Source organism: Pantherophis guttatus, chromosome 2 (assembly GCF_059756535.1).
Source record: "Pantherophis guttatus breed Tessera chromosome 2, ASM5975653v1, whole genome shotgun sequence".
Classification (NCBI taxonomy): Eukaryota; Metazoa; Chordata; class Lepidosauria; order Squamata; family Colubridae; genus Pantherophis; species Pantherophis guttatus.
Genome location: NC_142064.1, coordinates 256,331,516 through 256,350,760, shown reverse-complemented (window position 1 = coordinate 256,350,760; position 19,245 = coordinate 256,331,516). Strand labels below are relative to the sequence as shown.

General features: G+C 40.2%; 1 protein-coding gene across 1 annotated transcript; it reads left to right on the top strand.

Moving 5' to 3' along the window:
• The first annotated feature begins 1,177 nt into the window (after positions 1-1,177).
• On the top strand, positions 1,178-16,941 carry LOC148115623 (vomeronasal type-2 receptor 26-like). The gene is made up of 6 exons (XM_087885186.1): positions 1,178-1,237; positions 2,552-2,889; positions 7,188-7,311; positions 10,231-10,458; positions 12,259-12,385; positions 15,795-16,941. The coding sequence occupies exons 1-6, from the start codon at positions 1,178-1,180 to the stop codon at positions 16,694-16,696; spliced, it is 1,779 nt and encodes a 592-aa protein (XP_087741312.1). The 3' UTR covers positions 16,697-16,941.
• Positions 16,942-19,245: the final 2,304 nt, after the last annotated feature.

Here is a 19,245-nt window from a genome sequence, read left to right as displayed (position 1 = left end):
TCTCCAGAATCTGTCAGAACCTGCTTAATTTTACCCCTGGACAATAGGCACATTAGTGCACTTATGCACGCTCCCTCTACTGACCACTTAAGTATGAAGTAAGGTCCACGGAAGTCAATTTGTGACTGAAATTGTGAAAATTTATAACTGAGACAACTGAATCAGGTGGAGCATTCCGGACTTTGACAACTCTATTACAGAAATCATATTTTTACAGTCAAGCTTAGAATGATTTACATGGAGTTTAAAGTGGTTGTTCGCACACATATGATTGCGATTAAAACAGAAAAAGTCATTTACAGGTAAAACATTATTACGTATAATTTTGTATTCAATACCTAGGCCTGACCGCAAGCGACACAGTTCTAAGTTATCCAAACCAAGAATTTAGAGCCTAGTAGCATAGGGAATCCTTTTGTGTACAGAAGAGTCCAAGACTTTTCTCGTGAAGTAATTCTGAACCCGCTCAATTGTACTGATGTCAGATATATGGTGGGGATTCCAAACAGTTGAAAAATACTCTAAGACTGGTCTGGCATAAGTTTTATAAACTCTAATTAGCTATACAATGTTTCCAGGAAAAAAACTTCATAAAATTAAGTTTTCAACTCTTAATGCTTTTTTAGCAATGCTGTTACAGTGAGCTTTGGAGGATAAATCGTCAGAAATAAGTACACCTAGGTCCTTAACAAGGTGAAGGTCATCTGCTAGATCAATGCCACCTAGCTTATATTTGGTATTCTGATTACGTTTACCAATATGTAAAACAGAGCATTTATGAATCAAAATTTAACCATTCAGGCACATAGTTGAGATGACTTTGCAAAACAACAGATCTGTAGAATTGAATAATTTTACATCATCGGCAAAAAGAATGCAATTGCTTTTAAGTTGATCACATGAATCGTTGATGTAGAGCAAAAAAAGATGATGTAATTTCTTATGTTGCAGTGAGAACACCTTCTACCACATTCTGCCCTTCTTGTTGGCTGTTCGTGAAGTCAACCAGAATTCAAGACTCTTACCCAACATCACCCTGGGCTACAACATTTATGAGACCTTTTTCAATGCAAGAATGACATATGAGGCCATGCTGGATGTGCTGTCTACAGGACAGGAGAACATTCCAAACTACAGATGTGGAAGACAAAAGAACCTGCTGACGATTCTTGAAGAGATGGATTCTGAACTCTTTGATCATATTTGCAATGTCTTGAGCATCTATAAAATTCCACAGGTATAAAGCCAAATGAAATTAATTCTGTGTTGTAAATTGTCCAGATTTGCCTAGAAGGCAGCACTTGTATATCTTTCTCCAAATAAATTGAAAGTCAGAGAGTAAATATTAGAAGACCTGAAAGAATTGTTAATTCACAAAGTATATGTATATACAATACATAAAGTGATGGGCTGCTGCTGGTTTGGATCAGTTCTAGTGGACCAGTAGTTCCGGCAATCAGTTGGTCCTGCCGACCTGGCCCCGCCCTATCCTGTCCTATATTCAGCTCAGCTGATTTTCAGAGCACAATGGATTTCCGGCCCTCAGTTGTTTTACTTACTGGGGCTGCCCTAGAAGGTAAACTGTAGAGCTTGAGATTGGTGTATTTGGTGTATTTTGAACACTGCGCACATACACAAAGGGTGCGCCCACAAAACTGGTTGTATATATACATATCTTGACTTCAGGCCATGTGGCCAGCAGGCCTCTGGTAGTAGAATAGGCCTGGGTATGACTATGTTTGGTCTCCTGCTTGAGCAGGCGGTTGGACTGGGACAGGGGTGTCACTCGATTTCATTGAGGGACGTATCAGGGTTGTGTTTGACCATGGGGGTAGGCATGGCCAAGGTGAGCATGGCCAGCATGGCATCACTTGTGTCAGGGGCACCTGTGGTGGCCCGAATGCTCTGCCAGCGAAAACAGGCCTCTGAGCTCCATTTTTGGCTGGGACGGCCTCCTACAACCCTCTGCTAGTGAAAAAGGAGCTCAGGGGCCCATGCATGGCACTCGCAAGCTCTATTTTTGGCTGGGACAGCCTCCTGCAACCCTCTGTCTGCCAAAACAGAGCTTGGGAGAGCCATGCGTGGCCCTCTCTAGCTCCATCTTCACTGGCAGAGGCACTATGGGCCTATCCTTTGCTATTTCCAGGGTGGTCCTATGAGCCAGATCTTAGCACCCCGCAAGGCAGATCCAGTCCTCGGGCCTTGAGTTTGATACCCCTGGACTAGCAGGTGGTTGGACTAGAAGGTTAGACCAGCTCTATTCTGATTGACTAATTGACTGAGTGGATGGGGGAGCCACAGAGTTATAATGTGACCAGAAGGGTGTGCTCTGTGAGGACCACCAATGAACATCACCCACAGATAATTCAGAGCTCGCTGGTTTCAAAGGGAGCATACAAGACAACAGGACAGAACATCAAGGGAACTAGCAAAATTCATGCAGTTATTTTTTGAAGTGTCTCTCAGCAGTGCGGAAAGGCCCTTAGATTTACCATCTGACTTTTATCATTAAAACTGGCAAAAACTACCAATACCTTCTCTTTTATCTTAGATCAACTATAGTGTCATCAACCAGATGGCTGAGCAAAATTATCGTTTTCCTTTTTCATATCGGATGACTCCAAACCAAGAACCTCCTTACTCAGCAATCGTCAAGCTGCTCTTGCACTTCCAATGGACGTGGATCGGCCTCCTTTCTCAGGACAATGAAAAAGGAGAAAAATTCAAAAGATGCTTGGAAGTTCTTGCTCTAAAAAATGGGATTTGCATTGTCCTCTCAGGAACCATCCCAGAAGCAAATGTGCAGATAAGTGCTGCAATGTTACTTTCTCTTATCAAGAGTCAAATAAAAATTATAGTATGCCAAATGGATATTCAGGCCTCAGGAATGTTAGCAATAATAATAAAAACCATTGATACGACTAATACATCCATTGTGGGAAGGGTGTGGATTGCAACAACTTTGACAGCTTTAAGTATAAGTATTTTTGACCTTTGGGTTGATCTCCAAAATAAATATGCTTTGTTTTCCTTCCTCATCCAGACAAAGAGAAGGACTCAGTATGATGACTTTAATTCTTATGCATCCATGGTCACATTGTATGGAAAGGAAGCTTTCCAATGTTCTTATTCAAGTCCTGTGTTATCTAAGAAAGTTTGGAAAAAATGCAGAGAAAAAGAGAATTGGGAATTCCCACCCCCTGATGTGATTGCAAGAATCCTGTCTCAGGATTCCTCCAGTATTTCCCAAATAATTCAAATTGTGGCCTGGGTCCTCAGTGCTGCCTCCTCCTCCCAACAGAGTAAGAGGAGAATGCAAGTTGGAGACCATCAACCACCCCAGATTGTACAGCCATGGCAGGTAAGTCTCCTCCTTTGAGGTTCCACTGATTCTCCCCTTCCAATTCCTCAATATTAAGTTAGATGTAGAAAGGGGTCAGATATTCCACGGTTTGTGGTATTTGAGAGTGAGTGTCCAATCTGAAAAAACAAGGAATAAATTTGGAATGGTGGCCATATTTACAAATCGAAACTAGATTTTAAAAAGATAAGGAACAATTTGGCATAAACAGGAAACAATTGGAATTAGATAAATTAATATTAGGATCGGGAAGAAAAATGATTACAAATATTTATAATTACCTATTAGGATACAATTTGGAAGAAGAAACAGTAAAAGAAATGATGATAAGTTGGGCTAGGAATTTGGGAAATACCATACAATTGGATAAATGGGAAAAATTGTGGGAAAAAATGATAAATTGACCATGGCAATATCATACAAAGAAAACAGCTATAAATGTTTTAAGAAAATGTACTGTTTGATGTAATACGTTTTAATTTTAATTTGCAAACAAATGTTAAACTGATGAATAAGGATTGATTGAACAAAATAGAAGATACACAGATGCTAGTGATTAGTCCTGAATTAAGGTAATACAAGTTGGAAATGATGACTATTATGAAATATACTGAGATTTAAATTGAAAGAGCAGGATGGAAAAATGATATAAAACAGATAATTATATTACAGTTAAATTATATTACAGTGTGGGAGGGATACCAACTAGATAAGAGTTTGAGACTCGGTGGAAATACGTTGGAAATTAATTCAAAATGCTGGAAACAGCCAAACAAATAGGAGGAGAGTTGGAGGAGACTATGCTGGTAATCAGCCAAACAATGGAGGGAGTCAAGGAGGAGACTATGCTGGAAATCAGCCCATAAAATGCTGGAAACAGCCAAACAAATAGGAGGAGAGTTGGAGGAGACCATGCTGGTAATCAGCCAAACAATGGAGGGAGTTAAGGAGGAGACTATGCTGGAAATCAGCCCACAAAATGCTGGAAACAGTCAAACAAATAGGAGGAGAGTTGGAGGAGATTGAGGAACTATTCTAAAATCAACTAAATAGTTGGTGTTTTGGAGGGGATCAAGCTGAGAATTAATCAAATAGAACAAGCTGGAAGATAGTTAAATATTAGAGGGAGATATAGTGGAAAATATATTAGAAATTGGAATAAATAAAATATGCCTTTGAGAGAAATCTGTGTAATATGTAAACTGGGAGTAAAAAAAATCTAAGGTAAACTGATTTGAGGATAAGGGTCAAAGGATTAAAATTAGATAAAATGTTGTTTTATAAAATATAATAAAAATGGAGTGGTATTGAATTGAAACTGTCAGGGTAAATGTCTAATTCTCCCAGGCAGGGGCTGGCACCTCCCCATATCCCATCGTACCCCCTTACCTCAGACTCCTCCCCTGGTATATAAAAGGGTCCTACATGTGGGCATCCAGCAGTTCCAGATGTGTGCCTGCAAAGACAAGACAGAGGTCAGAGGTTACCCTGAATTGGGCCTAGGAGGACTCCAGGCCTAGAATAAAGAATCAATGAAGAGATACCATTGTCTCCTGTGAGTTATTGGGTTAGATCCATCTAGCATTAACAGAAACTAAGAATAAATGGTGATAAAATTGTAAGGTAAACACTTAACAAGAGGTTAGAATATTGTAAAAATTATTTTGATATGATTTGTATAAGATATAAGGTAAAGAAGAATAAAGATATGTTTAGAATTCTTAAGCAGATGTAAAAATGAGTGAAAGTGAATTTGAAACTAATTTTGGATAGATATAATGGATTTATATAGATGAAAATGTTAAATTTGAGGTAAAATTGGTTTTTTCTTAAGTTTTGAATTTCTTTTTTATCTTCTTTTTTTTTCTTTTTTTGTTTATTTATAAAAGATGTAATGGAAATTGTGAACTGAGCTTGTGAAAGGAATGTAAGTGTGGTAACCATCTATGACCGGATCGAGATTTTTGCTCTTGAAAGTTATGTTTTTATGTTTAAATTTGAAAAAATAAATAAAAAATATTTACAAAAAAAAAAAGAAACGATGATAAGTTGGGCTCAGAATTTCGGACATACCATAGAATTGGATAAATGGGAAAAATTGTGGGAAAAAATGATAAATTGACCATGGCAGTATCATACAAAGAAAATAGCTATAAATGTTTTATAGGTGGCATTTAGCACCAGAGAGATTGGCAAAAATGTCACCTATCACCCCAATATTGGAGATGTGGTCACAAACTAGGGACAAACTACCACATGTGGTGGATGTGCCCTAAAGTGAGGAAATTTTGGTATAATTTTAAATGGTGGTTGGAAGAGATTACACTCCAAAAGATGGATTTTAAACCAGAGATGTAATCCTGCTAACAAAATAGTTAATTATGAATATTTAAAAATAAAGAGAAGGAGCGGGAAGATAAAAGTTAAGAGTAAAGACAAAAGTCAATGCAGAAAGTTGTAAAATTGTATATATGTTTCTCGTATTGTATTTTAACCAGTGGTGATATCCAAATTTTTTTTACTACCAGTTCTGTGGGCATGGCTTGGTGGGCGTGGTGTTGCTTGGTGGGAGTGGCTTGGTGGGCGTGGCAGGGGAAGGATACTGCAAAATCTCCATTCCCTCCCCCCTCCTGGGGGAAGGGTATTGCAAAACCTCCATTCCCACCCCACCCTGGGGCCAGCCAGAGGTGGTATTTGCCAGTTCTCCAAACTACTCAAAATGTCCGCTACCGGTTCTCCAGAACCTGACAGAACCTGCTGGATTTCACCCCGATTTTAACGTTTGATGTAAGTGTATGTGTTTTTGTTTTTCTTTTCCTCTCAATTTCTTTTTCTATTGTGTGTTTGGTTTTAAAAATGTAAAATACTCAATAAAAATTATATTTTTTTAAAAAAGAGAGAGAGAAAGCTGGGTTTTGTAGCCAAAACAAAATATCTTCTCTTGGGAACCAAGGATATTCCCCCCAATGGCCAGAGGGAGGATGAGTGAAGCCACCAGGCAACCAGATGACACCTTGATTGGACCATGTGACTGATTGTTTGGAAAGGGGAGGAAAACTTTTACTTTTAATTAGGTGAAAACTGTGGGAACATTTAGAGTCAGTTTTCACCAGCCTGTGCCTATATGAAATGTCCAATAAAACTGATATTTGGGGAACCTGCTTGCCTCAGAATCTTGTTTGCTATCGGTGTATTATTTGGAACCCTAACATTAAACCGACTCTAAATGTTTTTTTGTTTGTTTGTTTTTTTCAAGTTTTTAATTTTTTTAAATTTTTTACAAACATATCAATGCCTGAACAATGTAGCACCTGGGTGACTTATATTTTGGTACAAATCAAATAATATTGATCATATTTACTACAGTTGACAAGCTTATATAGTTCTGGTAATAGTAAACATATTTTTGTTAAATTATAATCTTACATTATTAGCTATTCCATATTTCAATATCTTATTTTTATGCCAATCACCATATTCTGACTGTCATTCCTTTTACTACAAATAAAACATTAATAGTCATATTTGTTACATTTAACAGGTTTATATGGTTCTAAGAGTAATACACATATTTATGTTAAATTATAATCTTCCATTATTTAATTATTGTATTCCAATGTTATTTTTATGCCAATCACCATATTTTTCAAACATTCTTAATAGTACTATCATTCACGTTCTGATTTCCCCTCTTATTATTACTTCACCTTACTATATAAAGATGTTTATTCCATTAATCCCCCTCTCTCTAGTTTCTGTCCCCTTTCTAACTTTTAATTTTGCCACTATTATATTGAAAAATATTCCCTTTCTACCCACATTTTAGTGAAGATTTAGAGTCAGTTTTCACCAGCCTATGCCTATACGATATGTCCAATAAACTGATATTTGAGGAATCTGCTTGCCTCAGAGTCCTGTTTGCTATGGGTGTATTACTTGGAACCCTGACGGTGAGTTAGAAAGAGGTGATAGAGAAAAATCTTCCAAAATTGAACAACCTTCAATTTTTAACTGTTTTTAAATGTTTTAAACGCTTTTAATTGGTAAATGAGTTTTAATTGGGCCAAATTTATATATCTTTTAATTGTTTTTAATATTTGTTCTGCATGTTTTTTAATCTGGCTGTACACCGCCCTGAGTCCTCAGGGAGAAGGGCGGTATAGAAATCCAATATAAAATAAAATAAATAAAATAAAACCTGTGCTAGTTTGGGATGCTTTGGTGACAGAAATAGCTCTATGGTGACAATGTAATTTTCAAAACTAAACAAGCATCAGAATATTCCAACAATCCTCAACTCTTTATTGTGGTCACAAAGTGATCTCCAAGGTAAGGAGTTCAGCTGGATTGTTTGTTCTGGATTAAGATTGAACTTTGCTGGCTAAAGGTTTCTAACATAGCAACAAGATATTAATCAAAGCATCTTCTCGGGGGAAAAACAAAATTTTCATCCACACATCTCCTGAACTAATGGATATTTATTAATTAATTTATTAATTTAATTTGTATACCGCCCTTCTCCCAGAAGGGACTCAGGGTGGTGAACAGCCAAAATTAAAAAAACATACAAATGCAAAAGTTAAGATAATTAAAAGAATTAAATCATTGGCTACCCAAATTTAAAACCCCAAATCCATAAAATTTAAAATCCCAATTAAAAAACCATTTAGGCTAGGCCGGTTTGATGAAATAAAAATGTCTTCAGGGCTTTACGGAAGGTCCGGAGGTCCGGGATCAATCATATTCCAGGAGGCAGCTCATTCCACATGGCGGGTGCCCCCACAGAGAAGGCTCGCCCCCTGGGGGCCGCCAGCCGACATTGCCTGACCGACGGCACCCCGAGGAGGCCCTGTCTGTGAGAGCGTATTGGCCGGTGGGAGGTTATCGGTAGCAGCAGGTGGTCTTGCAAATACCCTGGCCCTAAGCCATGGAGCACTTTAAAGATGAGAACCAACACCTTAAAGCGCACCTGGAAGACCACCGGGAGCCAATGCAGCTCGCGCAGGAGAGGTGTTACGTGGGAGCGCCACGTCGCTCCCATAATCACCCGCGCGGCCGCATTCTGCACCAGCTGGAGCCTCCGGGTGCTCCTCAGGGGGAGCCCCATGTAGAGAGCGTTACAGTAGTCCAGGCGTGACGTAACCAAGGCATGAGTGACTGTGCACAAGGAGTCCCGATCCAGAAAGGGGCGCAAGCTTCCATAGCTTTCTTTGAAAGAGATAACATCACTATGCAATTTTTGTCACATTCCTAGCCCAAAGTTATACTCCGCTAACTTCATCTTGATCAGGACTGATGGCAAAATTGTATTCTCCATCTTCTCCCTTTACAAGTTTTCCCATATCTGCAAATGGTCTCTCCTAAGATGGGCTGTGAAGGTGAAGCAAGAAACCATAGAACATAAAACAAAGAATAATAAGAGTTTGAAGGGAACTCAGAGGTTTCTCTAGTCCAACCCATTAATCAAGCAGGGGACCCTGGACCATTTCAGACAAAGATACAGCAGCTGTAGGCTTGTTGTAGCAAAAGTTACCGGAGCCACTCCCCTTCTTAAATGTGTTGCTGCCATCACCGCCCTTTTCCATGCACATGCGCACACGGTTGCCTTCTGCCACTGATAAATGATGAATGAATAAATAAACAGTGTGTGCATGTGCGCCCGGAACATGGAATAGGGTGGCGATGGCGGCAGCACATTTAAGAAGGGGAGTAGCTCCGGTAACTTTCGCTACAAAAAGGAATGTAAGATAATCAATGACTTTGAAGAGGGGATAGATGGGGAACTCATCAAATTTGCAGATGACCCCAAGCTGGCAGGAATAGCCAATACTCCGGAAGATAGGCTTAAGATACAGAAGGATCCTGACAGACTTGAACATTGGGCGCTATCTAACAAAATCAAATTCAATGGAGAAAAAAGTAAGGTTCTACATTTAGGCAAGAAAAACAAAGTGCATGGGTACAGTATATGTGGTACCTTGCCCAATAGTAGTAACTATGAGCGGGATCTTGGGGTCCTAGTGGATAACCATTTAAATATGAGCCAGCCATGTGAAGCAGCTGCCAAAAAAGCCAACACAGTTGTAGGCTGCATAAACAGAGGGATAAAATCGAGATCACAGGAAGTGTTAATACCACTTCATAATTCCTTGGTAAGGCCATTCCTGGAATACTGCATCCCGTTTTGGTTACCATGATGTAGAAAAGACGTGGATACTCTAGAATGAGTGCAGAGAAGACCAACAAAGATGATTAGGGGACTGGAGGCTAAAACATATGAAGAACAGTTGCAGGAACTGGGTATGTCTAGTTTAATGAAAACAAGGACTGGGAGATGATAGCATTGTTCCAATATCTCACTTCTTCTGACAAGAAGCAATGGGTGGAAACTAATCAAGGAGAGATGCAACCTAGAACTAAGGAGAAATTTTCTGACAGATAGAACAATTAATCAGTGGAACAACTTCCTCCGGAAGTTGTGAATGATCCAATACTGGATGTTTTTAAGAAGATGTTGGAAAGCCATTTCTCTGAAGTGGTGTAGGGTTTCCTGCCTAAGCAGGTGGTTGGACTAGAAGATCTCCAAAGTCCCTTTTAACTGTTATTCTACTCTACTCTACTCTACTCTACTCTACTCTACTCTACTCTACTCTACTCTACTCTATTCTATTAATATTTGAAAAAGAGCTGTAAATTCCTGGAAAATGACTGAAAGAAGCTTTTCATGAAATGCTGAATCAATCTTTTTCAGAATGTAGTGGTGATTTGAAGAGGTTGAATTATTCAGAGTACCTCCAATCTGGAATAATAGCAAGGAAAACATTGAATAAAGGCTCAAATTGGAATGTTTTCTTTTCATGTTTCTGCAGCTTCATAGGTTCCTGAGAAACTTCCAACATCACAATATTTCCAATGATGGGATTTCTTTTGATGAAAATGGAGTTCCTGTTGGTGACTTTGATATCATGCAGTGGACATCAGTTTTTAACAAATCACATGTGGGGGTGAAAATTGGGAATGTAGAAAGACAAGCCACCTCGGAAGTCAAGATTTCTGTCAATCAAAGTGCCATCCAATGGCCAACTTCATTTAACAAAGTAGTTGAGGCTGCTTGGATTTTGCTCTTCTATTTATCTCTATATGTGGGAATTTTTCTGCTCAGAAATAATTCTTATTGAGGCCAATTGAGATAACTTCCAAATAAGAGAACTTAAAGCCTCATTAATTCATTAGATATCATTTTACTTTAGAAGTTTTATAATAATCTATCACACACTCTAATCTACTGCATTGTATTGCGGGATTTGCAATCTACATTATTAAACTGGGATATGTTGCCATAATTTATAGTACATCACATTATCTTGTTTTCAGAAAGAGAAAATCCAGAATGTCTATGGAGATTCTCAGTCATCCAGGTCACGACTCTGCCAAAGGTGTTTTTTCAAAAGGCACCTGGACTTTGTTTTCCCTTGAAGATGTTTCACTTCTCATCCAAGAAGCTTCTTCAGTTCTGACTGAAGTCTGGAGGATGGAAAGATTTGGAACTGCTGAAAAGACTGTGTTGTAAACAGGATATAGATTCAGCAATTGCAGGAAGATTCCACACCCATTTGCATTATTCACGTGACCCTGAGGGCACGGATAAATTCCAAGTGGCCTCAACAACTTTCAGAAAGACTGCTAACGACCAGATGACTGTAAGGAATATAAATCCTTCAATACTTCACCATTCAGTCAAAACTGAAGAAGCTTCTGGAATGAGAAGCGAAACATCTTCAAGGGAAAACAAAGATCAGTTGTCTTTTGAAAAAGCACCTTTTGGAGAAAAATCCAGAATATGAAGGATTTAGCCCACTGAATTGCATAAGAGAAAGATATCACTAAGAATGTGGTGAGGGAAATGTGGGCAGCTAAAAAAGTCATTTAAATATAATGATACAATGATCAGTTGTAGGGGAGAAAGATAGGGACTCTAGAGAAAGCTAGATGTTGGAGGTTTCCTGAGAAAGCAAAGATGGAGAAAAAAATATATACCATATTTTTCGGAGTATAAGACGCTCTGGAGTATAAGACACACCTTAGTTTTGTGGGAAGAAAATAAGAAAAAAAAATCTGCCTCTGCCTACCAGCATCCATCAGTATTCATCTGGCTAGCGTCCTATCAGTGTGTGAGAGAGTGAGGGCTGTTTGTAAACTGAAACAGTATTTGCTGTGTGAGCAACAAGGAAGGAACCTGGGTGTGGCTTAGATCAATTGCTCTAAAGCTGTATGCTGTGCTGATCTCTGAAACTAAAACTGAAACTAAAACTCCTCTCCTCTGCTTGTATTTTCCTTGCTGCTGCAAACTCTGACAGTCCTTGCACAAACAGACAGGTCAGCTTCAGCACATTATTGTAGCCTGATTCACCATGAGCAGCTGATTGGTGGGTGGATTGGTCTTCCGGAATACCCCCAATCCACTATTCCAAGCTGCAGGGATTGCCATAGATCATTGCCTACTCTGTGCCTCATGTTTTTGGCCACATTCAGTGTATAAGATGCACCCAAATTTTCACCCTCTTTTAGGTGGATGGGGAAAGTGCATCTTATCTTCTGAAAAATACGGTAAGTTATAGCATTCCCATACATGCCCTAAGGAGAAACACCTTTTGCAATGGAACTACTTTCCTTTGGAAATAAGAATAAGGGAATGAGTCTGTTTTGGTAGCTACAATGGAGATAGAGAAAGAGAATGACCTTTCATTTGCCCCTTGCAAGTAGAGTAATTAAAGATCATGCCACTACTTCTTGACCGATTTTGATCAATGTGCTCCTGAGCTTCTGGAAGCCAGTTGAGTTCACTAAATCCTTCTAATTCATACATTGCCCTGACTAATCTTTCTGTTTATGTTTAGATGGTGCCTTATTCAAGATGTACAGAAAGTTGCTCCCCAGGTTATGCCAAGCTTGTGAGAGAGGAAGCCCCAGTTTGCTGCTATGACTGTTCTCTGTGTATAGAAGGAACATTCTCTGAGCAAGAAGGTACAGTACGTGGCTCCAAAAATAACCAACCAACCAAACAAACAAACAAACAAAACAAAACCAAGATGCAATCAATATTCTATCTTGTTTTTTAGGGGGTATTTGATAAAGGAGCAAGAAAAACATTAAATTTCTTGAAGGCATCCACAAACTTCAAAGGTTGGGCACTATTGCCAAATTTGGTTGATGATGTGAGCATTAAAATAAATGATGAAAGGTTGCTGATTTCTTTTTTTTTTATTATTGAAAAAGTTTTTCAAATACAAATTTTCCCCCTTTCCCCCCCCCTCCTCCCTAACCCCCTCCCCCTCCCCTCCCCCCCCGTGGCTTCTCCAAAATAAAACACAAATTAATAACAGATTATATAATACTTTACCATCCTTTTTACTCCACCCCCCATATGCTGACCCTTTCTTTCTAACAATATTATTATATCCCCCTTATACTATACATTTCAAAGCAACATTCAGCTGTAAAATTATATAACAAATCCTAATTTGACAATTTCAGCTCATAATCTATCCATTTCCTCCTCCCCCATACATATATCTCTTAATTCAAATCTTTTATATATATTAATATAGCATAACATCCCTTTTCCTAAACTAAACAATCAGTAAGCTGACCTATCTCCACCTTTCTAACAATATTATTATATCCCCCTTATACTATACATTTCAAAGCAACATTCAACTGTGAATTTATATATAACATAACATCCCTTTACCTAAACTAAATAATCAATACACTAACCTATCTCCACCCACTTTCCTACAGGTCTACCATACATAATATTTTCGATATCTTTATTCTGCCCACACCACTAAAAATATTTCCATATGTAAATAAAATTCTCAAATGACTTTAAGCTTGTAATCCATATAATATCTTCTGTGATGTCTTTCAACTGGATTGTTAATTTCATCACCCATGTTAGGGTAACATCGAATTCTAGTTCCAACAGTATGTTCAGTATCTTCAATTACCATCTGCCCCCATCAATAGTAAGTATTTTCGTATAACAAAAAACCACCCGAGTGACTTTATATTTGTATTCCATATAGTGTCTTTTGTAATGTCTTTCCTCTAGATTATTCATTCCAACCATCATGTTAGGGTAACAACCAGATCTTCTGCATGCCCCAATCCCATAACTCTCTTGCCTTGTAGCTCAGCATAAACGTAATCCATTTGTCAAAGAGTCCAAAATAGAAAGTTCCAATCCACTCAATTTAAGGCCATCTTCCACATCCCAAGAGTACAGCACTGCAGAGATCTGTCACTCTCCTCAAGATAATATAAACCAATATTTTGCCTCAACTATATTTTCATATATTCAATCGTCTCTTAAGTAACTGGCATTACACTGTTGTTTGGTCTAAAAATTTATATTTTTGTAGGACCTGCTTCTTCTTTTCTTAACTTTTTGTGGCTTAGATCTCCATCCTGGTTTCCTTTCTATGAGTTGTATATCAACTGTTTGATTTCCATGCTGGTCTGTAGCTTGATAAGTCATCACATTAGAATCTCTTGTATTTATAGGTAATCCAACTATAACCTCTGAAGGAGAATCCAGAAGCGGCTCGTCCACAAAAGCCTCTGTAGCTTGTTGTTTTTCCATTACCTCCACCACCATCTGCTTAGCCTGAATTTCAATCTCTTGTTGATTTTGCTTTTCTTTATTCCCCTCGTGTGTTATACATGAAAATGTTGAACCCATTTTAAAAACCTTATAGTAAAATTCTTCCGCTTTTTCAACAGTATTTAGTTGATATCTTTCTCCTTGATATCTCAATATAATTCCAACTGGAACATCCCACCTAAATGGGATGTTTTGTTTCTTTAGCTCAGTCACCAAAAATCCAAAATCCTTTCTATCTTTTAACATCTTGGGCGGTAGCTCTTTAAATATCCAAATCTTCCTTCCATGCTTTTCAAGAGTGGAGTTAAAAGACTTTTGCACAATATCATTTCTTATTTCTTTATCAGTAAAGTAGATCACCACATCTCTAGGCAGCTGCCTTTGCTTTGCCACCCAAGAATTAACTCTGTAGGCCTTATCAATCTTGCAGGATACCTCTTCAGAACTAACCTTTAAAATCCCAGCCAGAACTTCAGCAGACACCTTCCTCAAATCTTCTTTTTTATTTTCCTGTATTCCCCTAATTCTAACCGCAAATTCCATGAATCTGAATTGCATTATTGTGGCTTCATTTTCAATCCTTTGTTTTATATTATCTGCATTGTAAGTCTTGTAATCAGCTTCCTTTATTTTTTTAAACTCTACTTCTGAGCTTTTTTCTTGAATCATTATTAAATCATTTTCAATTCTTTGTATTTTATTATCCAAATTATAAATCTTATCATCAACTTCCTTCATTTTAGAGTTTATTTTTGAATTTATAACTTCATCCATCTTCATAATTACTCCTAAGAAACTTTTCATATGTTGCTTCAGAATATCATACTTTTGTTGAACCAACTCTTTAATTTCCTGTCTAAAATTTTCAAGGTTCTGATTCACAGTCTTATCATGTCTTGCCATCTCCTCCAGTAGAAATTTCTTTAGGTCTGTGAAGCCCTGCATCTGCAAGCTCACAACTTGTTCATGTGATTTATAAATGGGGGAGGGCCCCCCCCCCATAGCTTGGTTATCTGGCTTTGTCAGTTTTAACGCCATCCTGCCACACAAACAGATTTTTTCCTTTTAAAGAAAAAGACTTCTCTCCAAGCAATATCAGTAACAAATCTCTAAGAAGGAAGAAGCATGAAATAAGGATTTTTCTCTTCACTTCTAACCAGCACTTTTGTTAGATACTTTGTAATGTAATAAACTATTCAAATGGAAGGACTTTCACTTTCAGCTTTTCTCAAGCCTCAGCCAGTCGCCATTTTAAACTCTCTTTTTTTCCTCCTTTCATTCTTCTTTACTTTTAAAATCAGTCTTAGGGTTAGAAATACTTGCAGGTCTCAGATCCGGATTTCATCCTGCTTGTTCAAATGCTCTGTTAATTTCATTAATTGGTAGGGAGCCACGACCTGCTTCGTCCCCAAGAGTAAAAAAGAATTCTGGGGATTTCGCAGAGGGCTCTACCTGCCCTCGCCAGCTCTGTCTCACGTTTCCTTTCGGAAATGGAGTTTTTTGAGCCGCCTTTCAGGTGTAAAGGCGGCTCTTTACGGGCGACGGGATTGCCGGTCCCAAAAGACCGTCTGGCGGCGACAGAAGCCAGACCGGAAGCCCCGAAAGGTTGCTGATTTCTATTGAGTTGTTACTTTCTTGCTTTGTTTTAGGAAAGAAGTTTTGAGACATTATATTATTCCTTTAAAATGAAGTAATTGATTTCCTATACAGTTTTCATGCTCCTACAGCTGCAGAAACAGATTCATGGTAACCATTTTTTTTTCTCAGATGCAGCCCATTGTGAAAAGTGTCCAGATGACCAGTATTCCAATAAGAAGCGAGATCAGTGTGTCCCCAAAAATATAAGCTTCTTATCCTATGAAGAATTGTTGGGACTCATCCTGGCTTTCTTTGCCATCGCTTTGTCCCTAACCACCGCCTTTATTCTGGGAATCTTCATGAAATACCGAGACACTCCCATAGTCAAAGCCAACAACTGTGAACTCACCTACATCCTCCTGGTTTCACTCCTGCTTTCTTTCTTGACCTCCCTTCTATTCATCGGTCGCCCCGTGAAAATGACCTGTCTCCTTCGACAAACCATTTTCAGTGTTGTTTTCTCAGTTGCTGTGTCTTCCTTGCTGGCCAAGACTGTCATGGTGGTGGTGGCCTTTCTGGCCACAAAGCCAGGCAGCAGCATGAGGAAATGGCTGGGGAAGAGTCTGGCCAACTCTATTGTTTTATCCTGCTCTGGTGTTCAAGTAGGCCTCTGTATGATGTGGCTGGGAGTCTTTCCCCCATTCCCAGATTCTGACTTTCATTCCCAGCCAGAACACATCCTGCTGCAGTGCAATGAAGGCTCTGTCACCATGTTCTACTCTGCTCTTGGCTACATGGGTTTTTTGGCTGCCATCTGTTTCTTGGTGGCATTTCTGGCTCGAAACCTTCCAGGGGCTTTTAATGAAGCCAAACTGATCACCTTCAGCATGTTGGTTTTTTGTAGCGTTTGGATCTCCTTTGTTCCCACTTATCTGAGCACCAAGGGGAAATACATGGTAGCCGTGCAGATCTTCTCCATCCTGGCCTCTGGCCTGGGTTTACTGGGCTGCATCTTTATCCCCAAATGCTACATTATTATCCTGAGACCCGCCATGAACACCAAAGAACATCTGATGATAAAAAATCATTAAGTTTCCTTATGTTGGGGTTTATTTTTCTACAGTTTACATGCAGCATAAAATCACATACTTTGAAGTAATGTTTTAATTGTTGTCGCTTATCTTTCTTCGTTCCATGTGAATTTTGAATTATAATAATTGAGTAGTAAAGTTGCTAAAACAACTGAAACTATTTGAAATAATCATATCTTTTTAATTGTCATAATCTGAGTTCATATTATGACATTAATAAAATTTCTGAAACCAAGCCAGATAAACTGTTACCACAGATGTTCTGATATGGTTTTAGATTAAATTAAAGACTATGTCTAATGATGAAGTGTGTTTTTGTTACTATATAGGTTGGTGTGCTGGTGTTATATTTTATTTTCTGGGGTGATGTTCTGACTTTATTTTAAAAAATAGTTAATTTCAAATGTATATTTGATTGATCTCTTCTGGCTGAATAATGTAAGATCACTCAAAGATAGATAAATGAGAGAGAGAGAGAGAGAGGGAGGGAGGGAGAGAGAGAGAGAGAGAGAGAGAGAGAGAGATGGTTGGGGGAGATCAAGAAAGAGAAAAACAGAGAGACAAATAACATTCTATATATTAAGAATAGATAAAAGGCTGGAGGCGAGGCTGGAGGCTGGAGGCGCCGGTGGAGCCTGGGGGAGTACTGAGGAGCGCCGGAGCGCCGGAGGAGCCCGGGGGAGTACTGAGCTTGGGGCGAGGAGTTGGAGACCTCCCTTGCCCCTCGGCGTATTGGATCCGGCTCGGCTCGCCCTCAGGCGCATCAGACTTGGCTCGGCTGTGGAGGGCTGTGGCCACGTCAGTCTTGGGCATTGGCTCCTGAGTGTGGCGAAGCCAGAGGAGCCGGAGGAGCCAGGGGGAATGCTGGCTTATCGGCTGCCCACTGGTAGCGCTCGTGGGGGCGAAGAAGGTGAAGGTGAAGGTGGTGGTGTGATGATATGGCAGCCTGGTAGTGAGCGGGAAGATGGCCCGCTTCAAATTTTTTTTCACCTGCCCCACCTGGAAATTTCTGCGGCAGTCCCTTGGAACCGGGGATGGTGGAATTGGCATCAGCGGGGGTGTGAGACCGGCCCTGAGACTATATAGGGCCGCACCATACCCCATTAAAAACACTAGACGCTTGGCCAAAGACCGGCATGAAGGGGGCTGCTGTGGAGGAAACGGAGAGGGGCACAGGCAGTTGCCTGATGGAGATGTGTGACCCTTCATGGAAGACTTCTAATGTTTGCAGAAGACCTGGAGGCCTCTCATGATATTTAAGGGAGGATGGGGTCTGGAAGCAATTATGCTTCCCAAAAAACTGAGCAAATAGGGTTGGGGGCGACGGAGGGGCATCCCTCAATCGCATTGATACCTATCCCCCCCTCCTCCCTCCCCTTCCCGGTCACTGCATATGTTATGAAACGGGTTTACCAGCTGCCCTGAAATTGAAGGGGTTCTCCTCCCCCCCCCACTTCCCTTTTCCCTCTTTTCCCATCTATCGGAACTATTACTCGAATATGATCTGCGAGTATACGACTATGCCAGAGACTATTTCCATTTCTCTCCCTGGACTGATTGACCGACTGATAGACTGATAGCTTTCAACTCTCTGACTTTGGTTAGTCAATGAGGCAACATCTGAGGGGGACTTTATTACATCTTGACTGTACCACTGGGAGGAATACTCCGTTTTGATCTAAGGTCATTTGTAGGCCGCTCGTCGTGGGAGGGCGAGTTGGATGTCACTCCCATTGGATTGTATCTGTCAGGACCCTTCCCGCTGTCATGAGAGGACAGTGGAAATACCAGTGCGCCTCATTGAACAATACCTGTATGTTACATCTTTTGTGAGACCCCTGTTTATGCTCTGTGCCTCCATCATTACATCTGGAGATGTATACGACATTGAACCTTCTTGCGCTGCAAGATTCCCCCCTCTCGCAGATGTGGCCCTCCTTCCTATCGAGGGCCTACCTCAATGATGGGTTTTGGGACCTGGAGAGGTGGCATGTGAAAACTGGGGGGTTGAGGGGTTTTTTATTCAAATTTTTAGTTAAATTTTTAAAGGGTTCTAGGAAGGGGGAGGGTTTGATTGGAATGCAGGCTGTGGGCATGGGGGATAGCCCAGTAAGGGGAGGGGCGGGCCTGGCAAGGAAGCACGGCGTGGGAGGTGGGGATTCCGGGGTTGAGGGGGGAGTCAGAGTTTGTCTGGATAGTGCTTTGAACATCACTACCATGAGTGGGAGGGGTAGATATGGCGGGAGCAGGGGGGCATATCGAGTTAGGGGAGTGCACACCTGCTGTTTACGAGCAGTGGCACGCTCCGGCCCCCAAGGCATCACCCGTTCCCCAGATTGCATAGGCCCTCAGGGCCTGGCGCTCTGGCTGATGCTGTGCAATGCCAGGTCCATAGTAAATAAAGCCCCCCTCATCTGTGATCTTATTTGTTAGGGGGGGAGCGGATCTGGCCGGTATTACGGAGACCTGGTAGGGCCAGGAGGGGGGGTTCCTCTCATTGAAATGTGCCCGCCAGGTTTCCTTGCATTCCATCGGCCGAGGTCACAGGG